This window comes from Coregonus lavaretus, assembly GCF_964263955.1.
Source record: "Coregonus lavaretus genome assembly, chromosome: 17".
Classification (NCBI taxonomy): Eukaryota; Metazoa; Chordata; class Actinopteri; order Salmoniformes; family Salmonidae; genus Coregonus; species Coregonus lavaretus.
The window spans coordinates 45,439,262-45,451,480 of NC_140004.1; the positions used below are offsets into that span (position 1 = coordinate 45,439,262).

Below are 12,219 nucleotides of genomic sequence, written 5' to 3' on the forward strand. Positions count from 1 at the left end.
CTGAGGACACACGACCAAGATGACTGTCACCTTAGGAGTAGTTCAGTGGATGTCCACTTCTCCTCCGGTGTAAAAGATGCAGGCTGCGTCTGAATGGGATCTACTGAAACCCTGTTATTCAAAGAAAATAAGCTCCCGTACAAGAACACATCTAACACACTGGCTAAGCTACTATCTATCTGGACGTGTGGAGGTTTACTGGTTTTATTATATACCCATGAACGGGTATAAATCGCAACAGCTACTCTTCCTGGGGTCCACAAACATTTCCTCACAGACTGATGATGTCAGACCCTACCTGTAGACTGATGATGTCAGACCCTACCTGTAGACTGATGATGTCAGACCCTACCTGTAGACTGATGATGTCAGACCCTACCTGTAGACTGATGATGTCGGCGTCACAGTGTGTGATCTCCTCCATGATGCCCTTCTTCCTGTACTCCCAGTTGAGGGCCCAGGAGGGGCAGTAGCCGTAGAGCTGACGGGTGGCGTACTTGTCACACAACACGTTGTAACACATCACCGTGAACATGGCTGAGAGAGGGAGGGAGGAGAAGGGAGGCGGGGACATGGACAACTCAATGACATGCATCATATGACATACAGTTGGAAATTGGAAGTTTACATACACCTTAGCCAAATACATTTAAACTCAGTTTTTTACAATTCCTGACATTTAATCCTAGTAAAAATGTCCTGTCTTAGGTCAGTTAGGATAACCACTTTATTTAAAAAATGTGAAATGTCAGAATAATAGTAGAGAGAATGATTTATTTAAGCTTTTATTTCTTTCATCACATTCCCAGTGGGTCAGAAGTTTACATACACTCAATTAGTATTTGGTAGCATTGCCTTTAAATTGTTTAACTTGGGTCAAACGGTTCGGGTAGCCTTCCACAAGCTTCCCACAATAAGTTGGGTGAATTTTGGCCCATTCCTCCTGACAGAGCTGGTGTAACTGAGTCAGGTTTATAGACCTCCTTGCTCGCACACACTTTTTCAGTTCTGCCCACAAATTTTCTATAGGATTGAGGTCAGGGCTTTGTGATGGCCACTCCAATACCTTGACTTTGTTGTCCTTAAGCCATTTTGCCAGATCTTAGGAAGTATGCTTGGGGTCATTGTCCATTTGGAAGACCCATTTGCGACCATGTTTTAACTTCCTGACTGATGTCTTGAGATGTTGCTTCAATATATCCACATCATTTTCCTTCCTCATTATGCCATCTATTTTGTGAAGTGCACCAGTCCCTCCTGCAGCAAAGCACCTCCACAGCATGATGCTGCCACCCCCGTGCTTCACAGTTGGGATGGTGTTCTTCGGCTTGCAAGCATCCCCCTTTTTCCTCCAAACATAACGATGGTCATTATGGCCAAACAGTTCTATTTTTGTTTCATCAGACCAGAGGACATTTCTCCAAAAAGTACGATCTTTGTCCCCATGTGCAGTTGCAAACCGTAGTCTGGCTTTTTTATGGCGGTTTTGGAGCAGTGGCTTCTTCCTTGCTGAGCGGCCTTTCAGGTTATGTCGATATAGGACTCGTTTTACTGTGGATATATATACTTTTGTACCTGTTTCCTCCAGCATCTTCACAAGGTCCTTTGCTGTTGTTCTGGGATTGATTTGCACTTTTCGCACCAAAGTATGTTCATCTCTAGGAGACAGAATGCATCTCCTTCCTGAGCGGTATGACGGCTGCGTGGTCCCATGGTGTTTATAGTTGCGTATTATTGTTTGTAAAGATGAACGTGGTACCTTCAGGCATTTGGAAATTGCTCCCAAGGATGAACCAGACTTGTGGAGGTCTACAATTTTATTTGCTGAGGTCTTGGCTGATTACTTTTTATTTTCCCATGATGTCAAGCAAAGAGGCACTGAGTTTGAAGGTAGGCCTTGAAATACATCCACAGGTACACCTCCAATTGACTCAAATTATGTCAATTAGCCTATCAGAAGCTTCTAAAGCCATTACATCATTTTCTGGATTTTCCAAGCTGTTTAAAGGCACAGTCAACTTAGTGTATGTAAACTTCTGACCCACTGGAACTGTGATTCAGTGAATTATAAGTGAAATATTACTTGTGTCATGCACAAAGTAGATGTCCTTACCGACTTGTCAAAACTATAGATTGTTAACAAGAAATTTGTGGAGTGTTTGAAAAACGAGTTTTAATGACTCCAACCCAAGTGTATGTAAACTTCCGACTTCAACTGTATGTAGTAGTGCTATCAAGACTACTACTGCTGCTATTAGTACTACTGCTGCTATTAGTACTACTACTACTGCTGCTACTACTATTACTGCTGCTATTAGTACTACTACTACTACTACTACTACTAATACCACTACTACTACTACTAATACCACTACTACTACTACTACTTCTGCTACTAGTACTACTAATACCACCACTACCACTACTACTACTACTACTACTACTACTACTACTACTACTACTACTACTACTACTGCTACTACTACTGCTACTACTACTACTACTGCTACTAGTGGTCCTCTGTAGCTCAGCTGGTAGAGCACCGCGCTTGTAACGCCAGGGTAGTGGGTTCGATCCCCGGGACCACCCATACACAAAAATTTATGCACGCATGACTATAAGTCGCTTTGGATAAAAACATCTGCTAAGTGGCATATTATATTATATTATTATTACTACTACTGCTACTACTACCACTACTACTACTACTACTACTACTACTACTACTACTACTGCTGCTACTAGTACTACTACTACTGCTACTACTACTACTACTACTACTACTGTTGCTAGTACTACTACTACTACTACTGCTACTAGTACTACTGCTGCTACTAGTACTGCTTCTACTACTACTAGTACTACTACTAGTACTACTACTGCTGTTACTACTACTACTGCTGCTACCAGTACTGCTACTACTACTGCTACTACTGCTACTAGTACTACCACTGCTGCTACTAGTACTACCACTGCTGCTGCTGGTACTACTACTGCTAGTACTACTACTACTACTACTACTACTACTACTACTACTGCTGCTACTAATAATACTTATAATACTACTGCTACTAGTACTACTGCTACTACTGCTAATAGTACTACTACTACTGTTACTAATAATACTTCTAATACTACTGCTACTAGTACTACTGCTACTACTGCTAATGGTACTACTACTACTGCTGCTACTAATAATACTTATAATACTACTACTAATAATAACAATACTTCTACTAATAATAATAATAATATGTATAATACTAGTACTATTAATGCTGCTACTACTACTGCTACGAATACTAATTCTACTACTAATTATAATAATTGTTATACTACTGCTGCTACTACTAGTACTACTACTACTACTACTAATAATAATAATACTTATACTACAACTACTGCTGCTGCTACTAATAGTACTTGTAATACTACTGCTACTACTACTACTACTACTACCCTAAAGTACCTGTAACTACCACTGAGAATTAACATGGGAGTTATCCTAAAGTACCTGTAGGGATCATTGGGTCTCGCTCCTTCAAGGTGATCCAAGGTCTCTGGGGGAGCTGTTCTGGGTGCACTAAATAAAGAAAGGACAGGTGTAGTGCTCAGGTCAGGTTTAAACTAAATGGTTGTTTAAATATGTATGAGCCGTACCGGTTGTTTTGTTGTAATGTGAATCGTTGGACCCACTTACCTGCTAGATTGTCGAGCATGTAGTTCAAGAGCTTTCTGGTTCCGTCTGATTCCTGGTACAGGTTGAGGATGTCTTGGGACAAAGGGTTACCTGCACAGAGATACAATAATAAGCCTTAATAATAATAATAATAATAATAATAATAATAATAATAATAATAAGTAATCTAACACTGTGGTTACCTGTGTCTAAAAATGTGTAATTCATAGTTAATTAAGTCATTATAAACCCTTTATAGAACTATAAAAGGTAACCTTAAAGTAAAGTGTTGCCAAACTAAGACGTACCTTTTAGCCCCAGGGTTTGTAGTTGGAACAGCCGCCCCAGTTCGTAGGGTAAAACTCGCAAAAGATTGTTGTTTAAAAGCAATTCCCTGGGGGGGAAAAAGTGATAGGGAAAATGTCTGTAGAAAGTGGAAAACCTCCACCATTCTGGTGGCATCTTATGCCACTTTGCAAATGCTTCTATAAAACAGCAACTTACAGTACAGTGAGTGCATACATTTTCAGTAAGTGTATGTGATCCCAACCGGAATTGAACCCACAACCTTAGCGGTGCCAGCACCACTTCAGGAATACACAACCACACAGGAGCTCTTACCTGAGAGACACCATGTTTCCGAGTTCGGCGGGCAGGCTGCGGAGCTTGTTGGACGACAGGTTCAGGTAGGCCAGGTGTGGCAGCTTGGCGATGTCGGGCGGGATGCGACTCAGGTTGTTGTCGTTGATGTGTAGAGCCGTCAGGTGGGTGAGGGTCCACAGAGAACTGCTCAGACTCCTGACTCGACCTGGAGAGGAGACAGAGGAGAGATGGGTGAAATGAATGTGATACTTGTTAGCACTAAACGATACAGGCAAGGCTTCCAATACGGCATTCTTCATAGTAGGGATGGGCATTTGACCTTGTTTGACTGCACGAGTACTTGCATTATTTCTTTTCAAGTACCTCAGTACTCTAATAATAAATAAAATAATAATATGGGCTACACTGGAAAAAATTTGCTAATTTTACTACTACTTCATATATATATATATATATATATATATATATATATATATATATATATATATATATATATATATATATATATATATATATATATATATATATATATATATATATATATATATATATATATATATATATATATATATACACACATACACACACACACAGTACCAGTCAAAAGTTTGGACACACCTACTCATTCAAGGGTTTTTCTTTATTTGTACTATTTTCTACATTGTAGAATAATAGTGAAGACATCAAAACTATGAAATAACACATATGGAATCATGTAGTAACCAAAAAAGTGTTAAACAAATCAAAATATATTTTATATTTGAGATTCTTCAAATAGCCACCCTTTGCCTTGATGACAGCTTTGCACACTATCAACCAGCTTCATGAGGTAGTCACCTGGAATGCATTTCAATTAACAGGTGTGCCTTCTTAAAAGTTAATTTGTGGAATTTCTTTCCTTCTTAATGCGTTTGAGCCAATCAGTTGTGTTGTGAAAAGGCAGTGGGGGTAAACAGAAGATAGCCCTATTTGGTAAAAGACCAAGTCCATGTTATGGCAAGAACAGCTCAAATAAGCAAAGAGAAACGACAGTACATCATTACTTCAAGACATGAAGGTCAGTCAATATGGAACATTTCAATAACTTCTAAAGTTTCTTCAAGTGCAGTCGCAAAAACCATCAAGCGCCATGATGAAACTGGCTCTCATGAGGACCGCCACAGGAAAGGAAGACCCAGAGTTACCTCTGCTGCAGACGATAAGTTCATTAGAGTTACCAGCCTCAGAAATGTAAGCCCAAATAAATGCTTCACAGAGTTCAAGTAACAGACACATCTCAACATCAACTGTTCAGAGGAGACTGCATGAAATCAGGCCTTCATGGTCGAATTGCTGCAAAAAAAACACTACTAAAGGACACCAATAAGAAGAAGAGACTTGGGCCAAGAAACACAAGCAATGGACATTAGACCAGTGGAAATCTGTCATTTGGTCTGATGAGTCCAAATTTTAGATTTTTGGTTCCAACCGCCGTGTCTTTGTGAGACGCAAAGTAGGTGAACGGATGATCACTGCATGTGTGGTTCCCACCATGAAGCATGGAGGAGGAGGTGTTATGGTGTGATGGTGCTTTGCTGGTGACACTGTCTGTGATTTATTTAGAATTCAAGGCACACTTAACCAGCATTGCTACCACTGCATTCTGCAGCGATACGCCATCCCATCTGGTTTGCGCTTAGTAGGACTATCATTTGTTTTTCAACAGGACAATGACCCAACACACCTTTGGCTGTGTAAGGGCTATTTTACCAAGGAGAGTGATGGAGTGCTGCATCAGATGACCTGGCCTCCACAATCACCCGACCTCAACCCAATTGAGATGGTTTGGGATGAGTTTGACCGCTGAGTGGAGGAAAAGCAGCCAACAAGTGCTCAGCATATGTGGGAACTCCTTCAAGACTGTTGGAAAAGCATTCCAGGTGAAGCTGGTTGAGAGAATGCCAAGAGTGTGCAAAGCTGTCATCAAGGCAAAGGGTGGCTTCTTTGAAGAATCTAAAATATTTTGATTTGTTTAACACTTTTTTGGTTACTACATGATTCCATATGTGTTATTTCATAGTTTTGATGTCTTCACTATTATTCTACAATGTAGGAAATAGTAAAAATAAAGAATAACCCTTGAATGAGTAGGTGAGTCCAAACTTTTGACCGGCCTTTATGGGATTGTGCTTTATTCCACCAGTGCCATGTTCCCTCCCTCCCTCCCTCCCTCCCTCCCTCCCTCCCTCCCTCCCTCCCTCCCTCCCTCCCTCCCTCCCTCCCCAAAGTGATCTGTATTGTGAAGTAATGTGTATCATTATCCCTTATCTGTTCATATATATGTTATTGGTTCATACATTCTTCCCACTGACTTCACCCACTAACAGATTTCAGTTTTAGTCATATACTTGTCCTATACCTTGCCCTGCTATACACACTACCGTTCAAAAGTTTGGGGTCACTTAGAAATGTCCTTGTTTTCGAAAGAAAAGCAAATTTTTTGTCCATTAAAATAACATCAAATTGATCAGAAATACAGTGTAGACATTGTTAATGTTATAAATGGCTATTGTAGCTGGAAACGGCTGATTTTTTTATGGAATATCTACATAGGCGTACAGAGGCCCATTATCAGCAACCATCAGTCCTGTGTTCCAATGGCACGTTGTGTTGCTAATCCAAGTTTATCATTTTAAAAGGCTAATTGATCATTAGAAAATCATTTTGCAATTATGTTAGCACAGCTGAAAACTGTTGTGCTGATTAAAGAAGCAATAAAACTGGCCTTCTTGAGACTAGTTGAGTATCTGGAGCATCAGCAATTGTGGGTTTGATTACAGGCTCAAAATGGCCAGAAACAAAGAACATTCTTCTGAAACTCGTCAGTCTATTCTTGTTCTGAGAAATGAAGGCTATTCCATGCGAGAAATTGCCAAGAAACTGAAGATCTCGTACAACGCTGTGTACTACTCCCTTCACAGAACAGCGGAAACTGTCCAGAATAGAAAGAGGAGTGGGAGGCCCCGGTGCACAACTGAGCAAGAGGACAAATACATTAGAATGTCTAGTTTGAAAAACAGACGCCTCACAGGTCCTCAACTAGCAACTTCATTAAATAGTACCCGCAAAACACCAGTCTCAACGTCAACAGTGAAGAGGCGACTCCGGGATGCTGACCTACATTTACATTTTAGTCATTTAGCAGACGCTCTTATCCAGAGCGACTTACAGTTAGTGCATACATTATTTTTTTATCGAACCCACAACCCTGGCGTTGCAAACGCCATGCTCTACCAACTGAGCTACATCCCCTGCCGGCCATTCCCTCCCCTACCCTGGACGACGCTGGGCCAATTGTGCGCGCCGCCCCATGGGTCTCCCGGTCGCGGCCGGCTACGACAGAGCCTGGATTCGAACCAGGATCTCTAGTGGCACAGCTAGCACTGCGATGCAGTGCCTTAGACCACTGCGCCACTCGGGAGTACATAGGCAGAGTTGCAAAGAAAAAGTCCAGTGTCTGTGTTCTTTTGCCCATCTTAATGTTTTATTTTTATTGGCCAGTCTGAGATATGGCTTTTTCTTTGTAAGTCTGCCTAGGTCAGCATCCCGGAGTCGCCTCTTCACTGTTGACAAGTTCTTATAGAACGCCAGCAAAAAAAGCCTCTATTTAAATGTTGCTTATGACTGCATTTCATGCTACTTTTGGATTATAATTGGATTTTTAGGCTCGTATGAATGTCCTGCTTAATATAATGTTTGTGTCATCATCACAAATCAACTGCATTATACTTTAACACTTCAACTTCAACCAGTAAAATGGCTCTTTGGCTTGCTTTTGCTACAGCCTATATCAATGAGCATTAGCATCCTAGCTAACAACTGCTGCATCCAAAATAGTTATTTTGCAAAGATCACAACCAAATATAATCTTAATGACTGTTCAAGCAAGAATCAAAAACATCATTGTAAGTGTATGAGAACCCCATAAAAAGTTATTTTGTTTAGAAGTAATAAAAACGTACATCTAAGCTATGTTGAATGAGCGCAGATGGAGATGGCGATGGCTTTCTTACTGCCGCATCTGCGCGTGACGTCTGTGTGTGGTGTACTAGAAAAGGGACTGTGGCTGTGCAACCGCATAGTCTTGTTTTGTTCATTTAGCAGACAAGACGCTCTTATTTCCCGAGCCCTTATCACAGTCAAGACACGCCTATTTTATAGTAAAAAAACACGACGTAACATAACAGAATAAAATAGAACAGAATAGTGTGAAGCGATTAGCATTTTTCAGGATTAGAAAACACAATCTGTCTTCTTTTCAATAAAACAGACATTAGATGTAGTTTATTTTGCCTGTTCCTTGGTATTTACTAAATGGATTAAACAATTCTACATTGAACACTGCATGGCGATGAATTACGGCCATGAAATCTGTTTGGTGAGTAGGCCTAGGCTTTATGATTCTGATGAAAATACACTCTTTGTCTTTATCAAACTATTTGCATATTTTCAGTGTGCAACCTGTCTGTCTATGTTCAGGGGGTAATAGCCCAGGCTAACCTATTCTAAATGCCACTAGCAGTTCGCAAAGTGGGGTCATCACTAACACTAGTTACCACAGCCACAAGTCATAAACCCTGCTTGTTTGTACAATTTTGCTTCTTAAAAATCTAATTTTAAACCTAATCCTAACCTTAACCACACTGTTAATCTTATGCCTAACCTTCAATTAAGACCAAAATATAAAATGTTTGTTTTCATGAATTTTTAAGATATAGCCAATTTTGACTTTGTGGCTATGGTAACTAGTGACAGGCGCAAAGTAGCCTCAGCGGGAAATTACGCAATTATTCAAAAACTGCAGCTCATTGTTGAAACGTATATTTCCCTACTTCAGTCAACCAGGTCATTTTGAATTAGTGATAAATGTGCGTGTGTAGAGGCAGTGGTCGGAACGCAATTAAGCGAGTGAGACACACAGAGGGGAAAGGGAATTTAAGGAGCAGAACCAAATATTTTTTTATAACAACTGTGTGACGCTTGGCTTCGTTTATTTTTTTGTTGTGTCCCGCAAATACACATGTACAAATGGAACACTAGAATCAAAGCTAATTGATGTTGTCTTCAAGACAACCTTTTCGACCAAAAAGTTGTATATATTTTTTATTATCTCTGATTAAAGATCGTGTTTTGACGCCATTTGAGTACTCATGCCCATCCCTACTTAATAGGACAGATTGTTTGCTTTTTATTAGCTTTTCCAAAGTGTCTTTCTTTCTCTCACTGACTGACTGACTGACTGTCTGACTAATTGACTAACCTGATATCTCCAGCTAACTAACTGACTGACCTGACAACTCCAGCTAACTGACTAACTGACCTGATATTTCCAGCTAACTGACTGACCTGAAATCTCCAGCTAACTGACTGACTGACCTGAAATCTCCAGCTAACTGACTGACTGACTGACCTGATATTTCCAGCTAACTGACTAACTGACTGACTGACCTGATATCTCCAGCTAACTAACTGACCTGATATCTCCAGCTAACTGACTGACAAACTGACCTGATATCTCCAGCTAACTGACTGACAAACTGACCTGATATCTCTGGCTAACTGACAAACTGACCTGACATCTCCAGCTAACTGACTGACTGACCTGATATCTCCAGCTAACTGACTGACCTGATATTTCCAGCTAACTGACTGACTGACTTGAAATCTCCAGCTAACTAACTGACCTGATATCTCCAGCTAACTAACTAACTGACCTGATATCTCCAGCTAACTAACTGACCTGATATCTCCAGCTAACTAACTGACTGACCTGATATCTCCAGCTAACTGACTGACTGACTGACTTGAAATGTCTAGCTAACTGACCTGATATCTCCAGCTAACTGACTGACTAACCTGATATCTCCAGCTAACTGACTGACTGACCTGATATCTCCAGCTAACTGACTGACTGACCTGATATCTCCAGCTAACTGACTGACTGACCTGATATCTCCAGCTAACTGACTGACTGACCTGATATCTCCAGCTAACTAACTGACTGACCTGATATCTCCAGCTAACTGACTGACTGACTGACTTGAAATGTCTAGCTAACTGACCTGATATCTCCAGCTAACTGACTGACTAACCTGATATCTCCAGCTAACTGACTGACTGACCTGATATCTCCAGCTAACTAACTGACTGACCTGATATCTCCAGCTAACTGACTGACTGACTGACTTGAAATGTCTAGCTAACTGACCTGATATCTCCAGCTAACTGACTGACTGACCTGATATCTCCAGCTAACTGACTGACTGACCTGATATCTCCAGCTAACTGACTGACTGACCTGATATGTCTAGCTAACTGACCTGATATCTCAAGCTAACTGACTGACTGACCTGATATCTCCAGCTAACTGACTGACTGACCTGATATCTCCAGCTAACTGACTGACTGAGACTAACTGACTGAGTAACTGACTGACTGTGACTTACTGACCTGATATCTCCAGCTCGGCCCAGTGTGACTTCTTCCCGTTGGCTGCCTCCTCAGCTGACATGATGGTGTATAATCGGCGGGGATCCGGGGGATCATATTTTTCCTTTGGCATACCTGTTAATCTAAGGAACACACACACACACACCAACGAACCAGGTCAAATGCCTAGTAGACACACACCAACAAGCCAGATTATTACACAAGACATGTTGATTCACCAGGGTTTGAATTACACACGGTCTCTTGGGGTTCCTCCTGTCTGTAGGAGGTGCCCAACTTCAATATCTTTAATTGTGGGAGGACCCACATTTATATTTTAGTTATATGTGTGCACATGTCTCACTGAGAAAGCATTCCGGTGTCAGTTACATGGGAAAGGTATCGAAAGCTTGCAGCTACAGAGGAAGTAACAATTAGTAAGACAAATACTTAGAATGTCATGCAAAGAAAAACAAAGTTGAAGTGTAGCTAGCAGGGAAGAAGTTAGGAGCACGCTTAGTAGTTACATAATCTGATTATCTGTTTAAACACAAGTCGGCCACACGTCCTATACCACTGATGGTGGCAACAACACCACCGTATCAATAGGGATTCAATAGGGTTCGTTCTTTGGCTGCTGACCGAGTTTAAGAAATAAACACCGGGGCTGTCATCCGAGAATATCGTTTCGAGGTCCATTGACAGCTGCTTATACAGCTAATTTGTGTCTTTGATAATGACACAGTAACTACAACACTTTAGTAACCAACCAAACTAGCTACATTTCAATAACGTTACCTAGCTAATTTGCAATGATAGCTAGATACCGGTGATAGTAAATGCAGTGACAATTGCGTGTTGATTTGTTATCTGACAGTAGTGGGCATTGCTAAATGTCAAAAGTAGCAACAGCTATGCAACTAGCTACACCGGGCCTGGCTTTGCAAGAGAAGTTTACTTGCCAGCTGTCAAAACCATTCAATGGCATGCATGACACATTTGTACTTGTGCGACAGCACCTACCTACAAATACATCTCAGCGGTTTTAACAACTTGAACACAACAACTGAACGTGTCGTGCCATTACTTTCTAAAGTAAATATACCAAAGGCATGGGTCTTGAGTAATTTGACGGGCGGCTCGAAAGCACACCCTCTCCTGCGCTAGCAAGCTAGCTACCTCTGGCACTTTGGACCTTGGGAAGAGTTGAGGCTAAACGTACGGGAGAAATGCAGAGAGACGTTCGGCCGATACACATTGTCACTGCAACCATGAACAATAAAAATGTATTACCTGCATTCGGGGGGTGGTAGAGAATATTTAGTGGTGATATTGTTAAAGACATGCAGACGGAGTTGTTGAACGTTCAGACCCTGAACGTACCGAACTCCGAAGAGGCAGAAGGAAGATCAACAAACATGGCTTCCGCTAGCGCCGTCTGCCCCCCACCAGAACCAAAGTTGCCTTGC

General features: G+C 41.1%; 1 protein-coding gene across 4 annotated transcripts in view; it reads right to left on the minus strand.

Moving 5' to 3' along the window:
- LOC311144941 (CCR4-NOT transcription complex subunit 6-like) overlaps positions 1-12,201 on the minus strand; it is a 26,006-nt gene extending 13,805 nt beyond the window's left edge. For 2 of the 4 annotated variants that reach the window (XR_014614549.1, XM_084181129.1), the window contains exons 1-7: positions 12,044-12,201; positions 10,772-10,893; positions 4,301-4,487; positions 3,988-4,073; positions 3,701-3,790; positions 3,515-3,583; positions 380-537 (exon numbers count right to left, since the gene is read on the minus strand). Coding sequence is in view for 1 of the 4 variants with exons in the window: in XM_084181129.1 (XP_084037255.1) it covers positions 380-537; positions 3,515-3,583; positions 3,701-3,790; positions 3,988-4,073; positions 4,301-4,487; positions 10,772-10,883 (702 nt within the window). In the remaining 3 variants the exon portion in view is untranslated. The remainder of the gene's footprint in view (positions 1-379; positions 538-3,514; positions 3,584-3,700; positions 3,791-3,987; positions 4,074-4,300; positions 4,488-10,771; positions 10,894-12,043) is intronic. The other 2 variants (XR_014614550.1, XR_014614551.1) reach the window with 2 other exon arrangements.
- Between the last annotated feature and the right edge of the window lie 18 nt (positions 12,202-12,219).